General features: G+C 47.3%; 1 protein-coding gene across 3 annotated transcripts in view; it reads left to right on the forward strand.

Annotated features, from left to right (window-relative positions):
• ING1 (inhibitor of growth family member 1) overlaps positions 1–5877 on the forward strand; it is a 7386-nt gene extending 1509 nt beyond the window's left edge. Inside the window, exons 1-2 of one of the 3 annotated variants that reach the window (XM_049647231.1) lie at positions 7–247; positions 4920–5877. In XM_049647231.1, the coding sequence (XP_049503188.1) occupies positions 112–247; positions 4920–5623 (840 nt within the window). In that variant the 5' untranslated portion in view covers positions 7–111 and the 3' untranslated portion in view covers positions 5624–5877. Of the gene's footprint in view, positions 1–6; positions 248–1370; positions 1462–4919 lie in introns of those variants that run through there. The other 2 variants (XM_049647232.1, XM_049647230.1) reach the window with 2 other exon arrangements.
• Positions 5878–14792: the final 8915 nt, after the last annotated feature.

Below are 14792 nucleotides of genomic sequence, written 5' to 3' on the forward strand. Positions count from 1 at the left end.
GGGGGGGCGCCGGCGGGCGGGAGCTTTGCATTTTGCAGCGCTGGGCTCCGAGGGGGCGGGGGCTGGAGGAAGCGGAAAGCCGCGCCGAGTCGCCGGGGACCTCGGTGAACCATGTTGAGCCCTGCCAACGGGGAGCAGATCCACCTGGTGAACTATGTGGAGGACTACCTGGACTCCATCGAGTCTCTGCCATTCGACCTGCAGAGAAACGTCTCGCTGATGCGGGAGATCGACGCGAAATACCAAGGTACGGCGGGATGGATGGGCGGGGGCGGCCGCTCCATCCCCGCCGGTCGCGGCGCGCCGCGGGGCCGCGGGCCGTCCTGTTCCCCGCCCGGAGGAGCCGCGGGCCCGCGGAGGTGGCCCCGGCCGGGCAGGAACAAAAGGTCTGGAGCGTCTTTGATTCGCCAAGGTCCTTGTGCGCGAAGCCCGGACACGGAGGAGGAAGGAGGAACGAGAGGTCTCAATGCCAGGCTGCGCGAGCAAAGCGCTCTTTGTAGTGAAGTGACGAGGCGGGGTGCTGCGGGGGAGGGGGCGCAGGGGGGCGCAGGCTAGGGCGCCGAGGGAGGGATGTGCCGCGGTAGCTGGGGCTGAGGGGCGCAGCGACGGGGCTGCGCGCAGGGCTTCTGGGAGGGCGCTGCGGGCGGCGGGTCCCCTGCTCTGCTTGCCATCCCCGGAGCCACCCCCACCCAGTCCCGAATCTGAGTGTTATATAAAGTCCGGGGTCGGCACTCCGCGCGGTGTGGCCCCGGCCGCCTCCGCCCCCGCGCAGCCCCCCGGGCCTCCCGTGGAGCTGGACACCGAGTGAGGGCCGCCGTGTAGGGGGCGGCGCGGCCGGGTGTAGTTCGCTGAGGGCTAGGGCTTTATTCTGTGCGTGCGGTGGGGAAGGGGAGAGGAAGAGAGGGAAGGGAAGGGAGGATGGGTCGAGGAAGTCGCCCATCTGTGCTCGGGGGGCGCGGGCAAAGATTGTCTGTTTGCAGAGGAACATGGCAGGGGAGAGGACCTGTGGGTCGTTCTCTGCAGCCCCGGCTGCCCAGAGTTCCGGACAGAGGAGGAGGGTTCGTGTCCGCTGGGAATTGTTGGCTGTTGGGGAAACTTTCCTGCCAGGTCAGGCACGGCAGTGGGGGCTGCGTATGGGACGCGGATCGTCACTCGGAGTTTACTAATGTTTACAGGGCTGCGCAGCAGGGAAACGGAAGCGTGGGGGGGGGGGGGAAGGTGGGAAGCAGCCGCACGCCCCGAAGCGCAACGGGCACCCCTGTGGGCATGGCGCCCCCTGCGCGCTCTAGCCGAGTCTCTGCTTCGCAGCGACTTTTATAGGGGTCTTATTAGCATATTGCGAACGTCCCGCTTTGGCTTCCCTGTGATTGGTCTCGCCGTCCCCCATGGAATGTCCTTATCCATCCGCTGCTGAGTTATTGGTTGCTGCGCCGGAGGAGGGTGGGCATTGCGCAGTGACTGGCACGGGTCTCTGTTTCCGCTGCCTTCTTTTTTCTTCAGAGGGGCGGGGAGGAGGAGGGGGGTCGAGTTGATTTGAATGTCTTCGGGTCGCCCGGCCTCCGGCCTGGGATTGGCCATTGGCACTGCTGGGGTGGGCCGTGTTCGTCGATCCTGTGCTGTGATTGGGGCCCCGCTCGGCCTCCGCCCTACGGCCCGGCGATCCCCACAGGCGGTGGCTCTCGGGGCGGGGCGCGACGCCCGCTGACCGCCTCCTCATTGGCTGGGGGCCAGGCCCCGCCCCTGTCCCTCAGGGGCTCGAGCCTGGCCATTTCCGGCCGCGGAGCAATGGCGGCGTCCCGGTGCGGGAGCTGCAGAGGTTGCAGCTCAGGCCTCCCTCCCCGGGCCCGTCGATGGTCCAGGTCCACGCGGAGCGGGGGAAGCGTGAGGGGACAGGGGCCGGGCGCAGGGCGAGCCGGGACGGCGACTCGGTGCAGAGGTCAAAGGGAGTCATTGTCGCCCTCACCGTCCGTTAGTGCCTACAGGAAATTTCAAGATGACAGTGTTTGTGAATTCATCTAGCATCCCCTCGAAGTTACTTTGTTGCTGCTTCGGGACCAGGTGTCTCCAGTACAGCCTGCACCCGCGGCGGGGCTGGTTGCTCCTGCGGGGAAGACGGCGTGCCCGCGGGCAGCCGGTGCCGCCGAGTGAGCTGCGGGTAATGGTCACCCCTCGCCTGGGGGCTCCGCTGTGCATGTGGGGGTGTGCACCGTACGTGGGAACACTCGGGCTTTTCGTTCGAAGGGCCTGTGTTGCGGGTCAGACTTGCTTAGTACGCATCAACTGGAGACTGCTTCATAAAGATGGATTATAATTAGTTTACCAATTTTAAATGTTATTTGAAGTTATGCTTGGATTATTGAATTCAAACTTATTTTTGCGTTATGTTTCAAGTATTTTAAAAATACTCACCTCGCAATGGAAGTCAGCTTCATAAAGAACACCAGTGCAGCCTTTTATACATTGGCCAGATCACATTAAATTTTGCTACAGTCTCACTTAATCCTTAAATTCTTTCCGTGGTACCATTGCTTGCCTACAGTGATGTTGGTGTGGAGCGTTTCAGAAGGAACGTCAGCAGCAGTTTGAGCTGGTGGAACTGAAGAAGCTCCTGAAAGTGTCCTGGCAGGGCGCCCGCGCAGTTAGAACTGGTGGTGGTCTTGTTACAGTGTGTACTTAACTGGCTTTGCTGATGGAACGGTGTCCTTGGAGAGTCTCAGAAATTAAGCCATTGTGTAGGGAACAGAATTACTTCTGGGTAATTTTGTGATGTCATTTTTGTTTCTTTCCCAAGACTGAGGCCTCACATGGATATAAGTTTGCTTGTGATATAAAAGAAGCCATACCTTAGTGATTTTAATATTAGCAATAAGATAAAATCGTCTCTCTTCTATCAAAGAGTAACATTGTCGTTAGAAATTTGGTTACTTGAGGGGCATCTGAGTGGCTTGGTTGGTTGGTTAAGCATCTAACTCTGAATCGGTGGCTCAGGTTCATCTGAAGGTTGGTGAGTTCAAGCCCTGTGTACAGTTCTGCGCTGACAGTGCTGACCGTCCTTGGGATTCTCTCCCTGACTCCCCCGCTTGCTCTCTCTCAAAATAAACTTAAAAAAAAAAAAAGTTACTTGATTAAACCAGATAATAGTTTTGTAATGTGCAATCAATTTAAAAATACGTTGCAGAAACTCATATTTTAATATCTATGAAATAGAACTTAGATACCTTGAGCCTATTTTCAGAATTACTCTAAGACGCTATGAGACTGTGGCATTCCTCCTTTCTGGTGGCAGATAGTCTACGTTGTTCAATTAGGAAGTATCTTCAGAGCTCTCTTTTTTGTTTTCTTTATTTTTGAGAGAGAGAAAGAGAACATGGGGGAGAGAGAATCCTAAGCAGACTCCACACCGTCAGTGTCGACGCAGAGCCTGATGTAGAGCTTGAACTCATGAACCTTGAGATCATGACCTGAGCTGAAATCCAGAGTTCAATACTTAATGGAATGAGCCACCCAGGCACTCCAGAATACTTACATTTAGGTAAGCTTCAGGGTTGGCCTAAGTGCCTGTGTTTATTTCAGTGTTAGGTTTATGCCTTATAACTATTTGAAGATAAGATCTGGAACCCTTGCAGGTTACATTTTATACATCACCGACTGCTCCCCTGCCCCCCTCACCACCGGCCCCATACATACACATACTTCCTGGTTGGAGAGTAGAATTGCATTATTTTAAGAGACTACAGAGGGTTTCAGGGAAAAAAAAATCTGATACTATTTATTGATATTTAATAATCTCTACACCCATCATGGGGCTGGAACTCACAACCCTGAGAGATCAAGATTTGTGTGCTCTTCCGACTAAGCCACGTGCCCCTGATTCTATTTAGATTTGTTACTGTTTGGGGAAAATAACTGGGAATTTCTATTTGTATTTCAATAGCTTTTGGCAAGAATATTTACTTTATTTTGATCAAGATAATTTAACAACTTTTATTTCTTGGGAAATTTCCTAATTTTCCCAAGTTACATTTTCCAATCATATAGTGTCTGTACAGAGTTTTGGGGGCTTTTTGTTTTTTTGTTTTGTAAGATTTTATTTTTAAGTAATCTCTATACCCAATGTGGGGCTTGAACTCGCAACCCTAAAATCAAGAGTCACATGCTCTACAGACTGAGCCAGCCAGGCATCCCCTGTACAAGGTTTAAATATAGTACTGAGGGTTTTTGTTTTTGGTAATGTTTTAAAATCTGTTTGTTTTTATAGATATGAATGTGTATTGTCTTAAGCAGTAAATGCGAAAGCAAAATGTGACACCCTTGTTTCAAAGCAAAGCTAGGTTGTTGGGCTTTATTGTGACAAACCATTCTTGTTTTCAGTAAATACGGAGGAATAATGTGGTAGGAGGAGAAAGATGTGACAAACTGAGGCTCTGGGTCACTGGGTACTATTTATATACGTTCTCTAACAGGGTATTCTAGACATTGGTACATTAAAATGAAGGAAATACAGGCCTTTAAGTTAGAAGAATATTTGAATAAAATAATGGAAATATAGGACATAAATCATTAATTTTATAGAAAATAAAAGTTTGGGTGCCAGCACTTCATCTAAATTTAAACTTTTCCTCGTCCTTGCCCATTCCGAGAAACGTTCCTCATGCTTCTGAATGCACAGAGCCCCCCGGGGGGCTCTGAGCGGCACCTCGCTGAACCGGAACGGTGTTGGCATCTGTTCCAGGGATTTTTTTCAATAGAGAAAAACGGTGCCCCCTCGAAAGGCCTGTAGGTTGCAGGATTTTCATCCTAGGAAATCTTGCAGCGATCGTTTCTGTGCTTCGCCATTGCTTTCTCCTAGACTGGAGAATCAAATAAAAGGTTCAGCAGTGTTTGTGGCATGGGTGTAATGCTTCTTTTTCCCTCTGCAGAAATCCTAAAGGAGCTGGATGAGTACTATGAGAAATTTAAACGTGAGACAGACGGTGTCCAGAAGAGGAGAGTGTTACACTGCATTCAGAGAGCCCTGATTCGGAGCCAGGAGCTGGGGGACGAGAAGATCCAGATCGTGAGTCAGATGGTGGAGCTGGTGGAGAACCGGACCAGGCAGGTGGACAGTCACGTGGAGCTCTTTGAGGCCCACCAGGAGGTCAATGACACCACTGGCCACAGTGGCAAAGCCGGCCAGGATAAGTCAAAGAGCGAGACCGTCACGCAGGCGGAAAAGACCAACAGCAAGAGGTCCCGGCGGCAGCGCAACAACGAGAACCGGGAGAACGCGGCCAATCATCACGACCATGATGATGTCACCTCGGGAACGCCCAAGGAGAAGAAGGCGAAAGCCTCCAAGAAGAAGAAGCGCTCCAAGGCCAAAGCCGAGAGGGAGGCGTCCCCTGCAGACCTTCCCATCGACCCGAACGAGCCCACGTACTGTCTGTGCAATCAGGTCTCCTATGGAGAAATGATCGGCTGCGACAATGACGAGTGCCCCATCGAGTGGTTCCACTTCTCCTGCGTGGGGCTGAATCATAAACCAAAGGGCAAGTGGTACTGTCCCAAGTGTCGAGGGGAGAATGAGAAAACCATGGACAAGGCCCTGGAGAAATCCAAAAAGGAGCGGGCTTACAACAGGTAGTTGGCGGAGCTGGGCCCACAGGGAGGAGAGCACCAGGAGCCCGTGTGTTCCACCACCGCCCGCGCTGATGTGCCAGACGGTCCCATGTGTATTTTTAAAGGATGTTGGGAAAGGAGCTGTTCCTTTTGTCGGGATGGCCGGGATTCTCTGCCTTTGTTTTCATTGCTACACACGTGTAACCAGAGAGTGGTCTGTGGATCAACATTTTAGAAACTACAAATATAGGTTTGAATTAAACACTCAAGTGAGTCTCAGACTGATTTGTTTTTTGTTTTTGGTTGGCTGGGCTGGGGGTGGCCTGGAAGCAACCTAACGCAGTAAATGTGGAAAGAGATTTCACGTAGCTGCTATTTCAATAAAAATAATGTCATCACTTCATGAGTATGTTGAAAAAAATTAGCCGAATTGCTACAAACATAGCCCGTAGCAAATCTGTTTCTTGCTCTAATAATGTCTGTCCATCTAACAATTCAATATAAAGGTTTTAAATTTGAAGATTATTTTGTAGAAAAGGAAATGGTTTAAGTTTTACCTGGCAAACATCTTATATACTGGCTTGTTCCCCAAGTGGCCATTTTTTAAGTGATTGGACATATTTTTTATGAAACCACATGGAAGTGGCTTGGTCATGGAACTTCGAATCACTCTGTGCCATCACACACCCCAGTGTGGCCATACTCATTTACATAAGGCGCGTAAATGTGCATTTCCAAGTGACCCTGTGCTTGTCTCACGGTCATCAAATGCCACTGTAGGACTAAGGTGTGTTTCCTGTGTGTGCACGAGAGCTGTGCAGACGCGAGGTCGAGAGATAAATTTGGTCTCTTTGCTCCTCTAGCAGGATATTTAATTTGGATGGAAGTAATTTTTAAACTTTTGTTTTACAAATTTGTATACCAGCAGTTTAGATGAAGCCTTAAGTTCTTTTGTCATTCTTAATAACGAAGTAGAAGTTATCTAATTGCCAGCAAATAGATGTCAAAGCAGAATATATATGTAGACCAGGGGGTGGGAAATACTGCCCATAAGCCAAATCCAGTTTGCCACCTGTTTTTGTAGGGCCCGTGAGCCAAGAATGAGGTTTATATTGTTAAATGGTTAAAAAAAAATCCTGTTTTATGATACACGAAAATTATAAAATTCAGATTTTAGTGTCCATAAATAAAGTTTTATTGGCACACAGCCATTCTCATCCGCTTAAGCATCGTCTGTGGCTGCTTTTGTACGATGGCAGAGTTGTTTGCAACAGAGACCAAATGGCCCACAAAGCTGATATTACTTATTTTCTGGCCCTGCGCTCAAGAGGTTTGCTGATTTCTGATGTAGACCAACTTCATTTATAGGGGATAATATGGTTCACATTTCTAAGCGGTAAGTGGAGAAGAGAATTTGTTTCTTTCGTATAGTCTGCCTTGTAGCTGCTTATGAAGCCGTCACAAGGAAGAACTGAGTGGCCGCTGGAGCACACAGGGCTCTGGGTAAACACTAGGTTGTTTTCTGAGTGTTTACTTCATTTGATGAACACCGAGAACATTATCTGTGCCAGATGGAAATCCCTCAGTGTTTTACAGTGAATCCCTGTCATAGAGAACTGTCTGGTGAAGAAATGCGAATTGCAGTTCATTATACCTTCAAATGTGACCTTTTTGCATATCAGGATCTACAAGAAGGCAAAACTTCAAAAACATTTAAGAAAAATTTTTTTTAACATTTACTTATTTTGGGGGAGAGTGTGAGTGGGGGAGGGGCAGAAAGAGGGGGACAGAGGATCTGAAGCAGGCTCTGCACTGATAGGCTGTCAGCACAGAGCCCATCATGAGGCTCAAACCCACAGACCGCAAGACTGTGACCTGAGCCGAAGTCGGGTGCTCGACTGAGCCACCCAGGTGCCCCTTAAGAATCTTTTTGAGTGTTAAGATTAACCTAGACAAATAATAAAAAGCTAAGATACTTGATTAGCAGTCCAGTGGCAATAAAAGTAGTTCAAAAGAATCTTTCCTTCTAGAAAATTCCATTTGCTTTTTCTACTTCTATTTTAATTAGAGCTAACGCTGAAAGTGAAGTTATGGGAGTTAAGATTGAATAGAACACAGTTGCTAATACTGGATTTCTTCATATTTATACAGTTCTGGTGTATGTAAAAGGCTGTAGTAGAGACACAGACACACAGGCTAAACTTTGCTGGGTTTAAACCCATCTTTGTCCCTTAGGGGTTTGATCTTGAATAAACAGCTTAACTCCATCCACGGGTCACTTTTAAAACCCCTATTTCATAAAAGGTGCCTCTGAGAAATAAGTCAGGGTAAGTGGATAAGACAAATGCTGGGTATTTTTCCCCTACCTTTGATGAAGTTTCCCATAAGGACAAAAGCCTAGGCGTTTTTTTCTAAAAATACGGAATGTTACAGAAGCAGATTCTGTTGGATTTGATGGTCTAGGAAGATTTTGTTGACTTAGTGATCTTTAAATCCCTTTTATTATTTCCAGTGAACAGTAAAATCACACGTGAGTACTCAGCACGTCAAGCTTTAGGCTTTAGGTCATGATTAGATACAGTAGAGAGATGCAGGTGGCCGTGGGAAACACTGCAAGGGGGCCAGAGTCTGTGAAACTAGATGAATGCCAGGCTAGCTAACGTGGAACGGCTGCTTAGATTTCTTTGTTTATAAAAGTTTTTAAATTAAGGTATAACTGACCTGTAACGTTTTAGTTTCAGAGGTACACGATAACTCGATGTTTCTATGTATTACGAAGTCGTCACAGTAAGCCTAGTTAACCTGTCACTACAGTTAAACTTTTTTTGTTTAAACTTGTTGATAAGGACTTTTTAAAGATTCACTCTCTTAACAACTTTCAAATGTGCAATAAGTATTATTAACTGTGGTCATCCTGCTGTACTCCTATCCCTGGCATATTTTACAACTGGAAGTTTGTATCTTTCGACCCCCTCACCCGTTTTGCCCATGCCTGCTCTGGCAGCCATCCATTGTTTGTATTTAATAACTGAGTTACTACGCTTCACATAGTCTAAACTTTGCAGTAGAATGAATACCTCTTTTTATTTACTTTTAAACAAGTCTTTTTTTTTTTTTTTAAGTTTATTCATTTTGAGAGAGAGAGGGAGAGAGAGTCCCAAGCAGGCTCCACACCATCAGCACAAAGCCCAATGTGGGGCTTAAACCCATAAAGCCATGAGACCATGACCTGAGCCGAAACTGAGTCAGACGCTCAACCGACTGAGCCCCAAGGTGCCCCAATTGAATGCTTCATTTTAATCTGGACTGAGGACCTTGGTTCATCCAGGTAACCGGTGTGTACTGACAGCCGTGGCATGGCTTTCTTGGGGCACAGGAGCCTGCGTCCCCGTCCTGAGAAGGAACACCGCAGTGGCAGGACCCACAGGCCACCCACCCAGACGACACTGGGGTGTGCTGGTCTTTGTACCCAAGGCTGTAAGAGGCTGCAAGTGCTGACGTAATAACGCGTGTACCAACATAAAAGGCATGGTCTTACTATCTACCTACTTTGGAAAGAACGGATGTTTACTCGTAATATCCTTTTGTATCTCATGTTCATAGTGTTCAGAATGTATTAAGGTATCAAACCTCATTAGGCAGAGTTTCAAACATTTTGTCCACGTGCTATTTAAAGACATGATGTGTTTTTTTTTGCAGGAGACCAGCCTTTCTGCACCGTCTGTCTAAAGGAATTGCTGATTGCTTGCGATCACTACATGTACGGAACGAGGTCTTGTGGCTGTCGGTCTCCCGCTGTTTCAGCTTGAGCTCTTTAGTCTTGGGGCCCAGGTGCTTTTAAGCAATTTGGGAGGTAGACTTCTGGGTTCATTTAACCTGGAGAACTGGCTAGTCATCATTTACTGCTGTTGAGGAACTCGTGTTCTCCTTACCCTCCGTCTACAAGCTTGTGGAGGGCTCGGGGGTGGGAACAGCAGGAGAGAGGTCCGTCACGTACCAAAAGGGCCTCTTCAGGGTTTTGTGGGGGCTTTGTTTCCCTCACAGACACCAGTGTGCTGTGTCCCGCTCCCCCAACCCACCAAAAAAGGACAACAAATACATGGTTTTAACTGGAATGAAGGAAAGCATTAGCTCACTTCTCTTGCCTCAAATACTTTGCATTACCTGATTTTGTTCATCAAGATGGGGTCGATGCTTTCTCAACTTAAAATCCCTACTTAGAAGGGCAACCGGGTGGCTTGGTTGGTTAGGTGTCCAACTCTTGATCTCAGCTCAGGTCGTGATCTCTGGGGCCGTGAGCTTGAGCCCCATGTCAGGCTCTGCTGACAGCGTAGAGCCTGCTTGGAAATCTCTGTGTCTGCCCCTACCCCCCACTTGTAATGAATGAACAAAACAGAGAAATCCTTACTTAAAAAGGAGTCCCTGCAAACAGTAACTGGCTAAGTCTTGATTTGTGCCATTCAGTGCTTCATTTTAAACCAGAGTTTTCTTACTAAACAAGAAAATGTCAGGTTTGAGTCAACCTTAAATTATTCAGCCAACATATAAAAGTAACAGCCGCCATGTATCGTCTGCATGTGCAGGCACCGTGTATACTGTATGTTAAATCTTCCCAACAGCCCTGCCTGGGAAGACGTTAGTGTTCCTGGAGAGGATGCCACGACCTGGCAGGGGGCCCACATGTGTCTGCAAAGCCTGTATCCTCTTAGCCACCATCCTGCACAGGAGACGCGCCGGGTGGCAGGCCGTGGCACCATTGGCCCAAAGTAACTGATGTCAGGAGTGGAACCAGGTGTCTACAGTGGTCTCGTCTCTGTCCTTGCTTCCCAGTGTGGTAGGGAATTACCCTCAGTTTATGACCACAAAAACAATAAGATCCAAGAAACTCACGTGGTCCAGGAGTAGAGCCGGAATAAGACATCAGGGTGGTCAGCCTGGGGTCTTCGTGGCTGGGCTTCTTACGGGAAGGAAAGACCGATGCTGCCGAGCGCAGCACACACAGGCTTTCCCTCCAGGTGCACCTGCGCCTTGTTCTCGCATGCTTCCTGCCTCGCCTCGTAGTCAGTTTTAGGATTGCATTTCACCCCTAAGACTTTACGCAGTTTACGAGGTGCAGAATGATATGTGAAGTCAGAAGGTCTGAATCGGGAATGGCGGACCAGTACAGCCTACCTTGGGGAGGTCAGTTTTCTCGCCCAGCATCCTCCTAGACAACTCTGTGACCGTGCGTGTCCCGCAGTCCGGGGATGAGCCCAGCTAACGTGCGCACCCACTCTAAGGATGCTGAATCCTACACAATTCTGGTCCATTGTTGATCATTCCAATTAACAGATGTGTTCTGGAAAATGGAGTTGAGGGGCACCTGAGTGGCTCAGTCGGTTAAGCATCTGACTTTGGCTCAGGTCGTGATCTCACGGTTCGTGGGTTCAAGCCCCGCGTCAGGCTCTGTGCTGACAGCTCGGAGCCTGGAGCCTGCTTCGGATTCTGTGTCTCCCTCTCTCTGCCCCTCCCCCACTCATGCTCTGTCTCTCTCTCTCTCTCAAAAATAAGTAAACATTAAACAAAAAATGGAATTGAGATTGCTTACAGCTGGAGAGAAACATCAAGTCCAGCTGTAAAATACAGTGGTGGCTTCGTCTTCCGTCCTTTTGGCGGGGGGCGGGGGGCGCTGCAGCTGCTTTTCCAGAAATGACCCTGTTTCTCTGTGTAGAACCCAGGGGTGGAGAGACATGGTAATCGTCCTGTTGACTCCCCTCTTGATTGAATCCGAGTAGACCCAAAATTAGCTCAGTCACTTCTGTGTGTAGATGAGGAGACTGAGGCCCAGAACGATGAAGTCGCTCAAGTCAGTGGTAAGGCTCCTGAGCCAGACCTGGGTGGTCTGGTCACCGAGGCCAGTGCCCACGCTGCCGTCTGAGCCTGGGGCTGGCCTCCCTCCTGCGGGCGTGGGGGGAGCTGCTGTCTGCAGAGAGCAGAGGCCTTCAGTAGATGTGTGTTAAGTATATAATCGATCCGTGAATTGACAGAAAAACAAGACATTTTCTTTTCTTTCTTTGACATTTTCTTTTCTAACTTCTAAATGTTCTATGATCACACCTAGGACAGAATTTCAAACTTGGGTAAAGGAAATGTTTTTAGGATAGATGTATAGGCCGTTAGAAATGCAGTATTTCTAAATGATTAATATTTGAGAAATGGAATTTGGTTAGATTTTGGTCACCCAATGCATTTGATATTTTCTACTATGAAGTTTCAAAAGAACAGATGTAAATAATTGTTTGTAGGGTTTATTAACAATTTATCCACTTACAAAGATGCTTGAAATGGTTTGCTGTCTCCCAAATTTATTTCTGCATGAGAGATTGCTTGATAGTTATTTGTTTTCTCTACTGTTGTATTTAAGCATCTTTTGGCTGCAGCTAACGGTAACGGACTGACTAGGCCTTAAGCAGAGATGGAAGAGAAACCTTTCAGAAAATCCAGGAAGCAGAGTGGCGCCGGGGACAGGTGGTGATGAGATCTTCACAGATGTGACCTGAGGAACAGTTCTGCACAGGTGGAGAAGACACATGTGGCCCCAACTATGGCCAAGGGCAGATGGCTTGCTAGATGCTGAGCCACGAGTCTGGCTTGGACAGTCAGGTACTGTGTTTGGAGTAAACTTTTCCCTTTTTAAAATCCTTCTTGCCCTGATAGATGCTGTGTTTAAAACGGGTAATTACACTGCCACCATGGCAACCAGGCTGGATTTGGCTTCATTCTTTCCACATTACTTGGGATATGCTCAGGGAATGGAAATTAACTTTTATATTTCTTTCTTTTTTTTAAACGTTTGTACACTTTATTTTTTAAAAATTTTTTAACATTTATTCATATTTTGAGAGACAGAGCGTGAGCGGGGGAGGGGGCAGAGAGAGAGGGAGACACAGAATCTAAAGAAGGCTCCAGGCTCTGAACTGACAGCACAGAGCCCGACGCGAGGCTTGAAACCACAGACCGTGAGATCATGACCTGAGCTGAAGTTGGACGCTTAACCGACTGAGCCACCCAGGCGCCCTAACTTTTATATTTCAAGGTAAGTAAAAATTAGGTGGTGAGGACTGTAATTATTCTGTGGTCAATACACATGATTTTCAAAATATTTGTGACACTTTTCATCATTGATCTCCTCCCTAAACATGATTAAAACTTGGCCAACAGTGAAATACTCTCAGGGCACAAAGATCTGCCAGAAAACATCAGGTAGTTGAAGGCAGTGACCCATAAGGATGGACTTTCCTAGAACCTTTCACGGCTCATCATTCGGTGTCAAAGGCTAATAAGGAGCATTTCACTTTGCAAATTTTGAAACCTTATTCCTGGACTCAAGAATATTAACAAAAGGAGAGACCCAACTGAGCTGCAGAAGGGAAGGGTGAGAACAGAATGTGTGAGGACAATTCTGAAAACAGTTTGCAGGTTTATTCATGTTACTCTGTATTTAAAAGTTATCTGAACATTCAGTGTCCAGTAAGCACATCATTCACACTTAAGAACCTCTGACAGGACCTGCCGGTGTGGAGCAAATCTTAGAGGCTGCAATTCCTGCCACTGAGTTTGTACCAGCACAACCTACTTTTCGAAAAATACAAAACAGCTGAACAGACCACAGGGGAGCAAATTGGTTCATACTGGCAAAAACTTACTGTGGCGGGATTACTGTTATAAGCGGGGCCAATGTCTTGCGGAAACAAAATACACGGACGGATATGCTAATTTTATTTCTTCTTTTGCTCCTATAAGGCTACTTCACAGTAAGAGTCTTAGAACAATTTTATTTATATTTTTTTAGTATCTGGCGTAGGGAAGAAGGCAACAAATGACATCTCTGGCTTCATAGGGAAGTGGTAACACCATGGTGTGTGTGTGACAAGACTGTTCTGTCACCTGAACCATTCTGTCCCCCTTGACAATAGGGCAGCTTGGGATCTTGACAGCTGAGGGTGCCAGGCCAATATTCCTGAAGTGCAGAAAAGCAGAAGATCACCCCCAATAAAGAAGACAATAAAATCAAACACATAACATTGAGAGAATTGGTGTCTCAATCTATGGAAGCCACGAAAGACTCCTCATCAATACGATGGACCAAGCCTCAAAGAGTAAAAAGACTGGATATATTTCACATGCGGGAGGGAAAATGTTTGAAATACATACCCAAGAGCAACCACAAGAAAGGAGATTTCCCAAAGCAAATCAGAGTAAGAATAGTAGGCAGCTGCTGAAGAGACCACCAAGGCCACCAAGGCCACCAAGACCTGGCTGCTTACAGTGCCCACTGCTGGCCCAGCGGGAGTGTGGGGGCAGGTAGGCACCCCAAGCCCATGGCTATGCATCTTTCCCGGAACTTTTTCTGGTTACCAGCACAGTGACTTTTCTCTTCTGTTGGAACCGCTAAGGTGTGAGATTTGGGGTTGCCTTGCCCACCACGTGGAGAAAGTCTGCCTGGAAAACAGAGATAAGTGTAGTCCCTGGTGGCATCGTTTGAATCCCTGGAATGGTGAATTGTGTGAGTCAAGAAACCCTTTTGTGGACTTCAAGCTGTATTACAAAGCTATAATCATCAAGACAGTATGGTACTGGCACAAGAACAGACAGATCAATGGAACAGAATAGAGAACCCAGAAATGGACCCACAAACAACGGCCAACTAATTTTTGACAAAGCAGGAGAGAATATCCAATGAAATAAAGACAGTCTCTTCAGCAAGTGGTGCTGGGAAAACTGGACAGCAACATGCAGAAAAATGAGCCTGGACCACTTTGTTACAGGAGACACAAAAATAGACTCAAAATGGATGAAAGATCTCAATGTAAGACCCGAAGCCATCAAAATCCTCGAGGAGAAAGCAGCAAAAACCTCTTTTATCTCGGCTGCAGCAACTTCTTACTCAACACGTCTCCAGAGGCAAGGGAAACAAAAGCAAAAATGAACTACTGGGACCTCATCAAAATAAAAAGCTTCTGCACAGTGAAGGAAGCAATCAGCAAAACTAAAAGGCAACTGACAGAATGGGAAAAGATATTTGCAAACGACATATCAGATAAAGGGTTAGTATCCAAAATCTATAAAGAACTTAACAAACTTAACACCCAAAAAACAAATAATCCAGTGAAGAAATGGGCAAAAGACATGAATAGACACTTCTCCAAGGAGGA

The sequence above is a fragment of the Panthera uncia genome, assembly GCF_023721935.1.
Source record: "Panthera uncia isolate 11264 chromosome A1 unlocalized genomic scaffold, Puncia_PCG_1.0 HiC_scaffold_16, whole genome shotgun sequence".
In the NCBI taxonomy this organism is placed as follows: domain Eukaryota; kingdom Metazoa; phylum Chordata; class Mammalia; order Carnivora; family Felidae; genus Panthera; species Panthera uncia.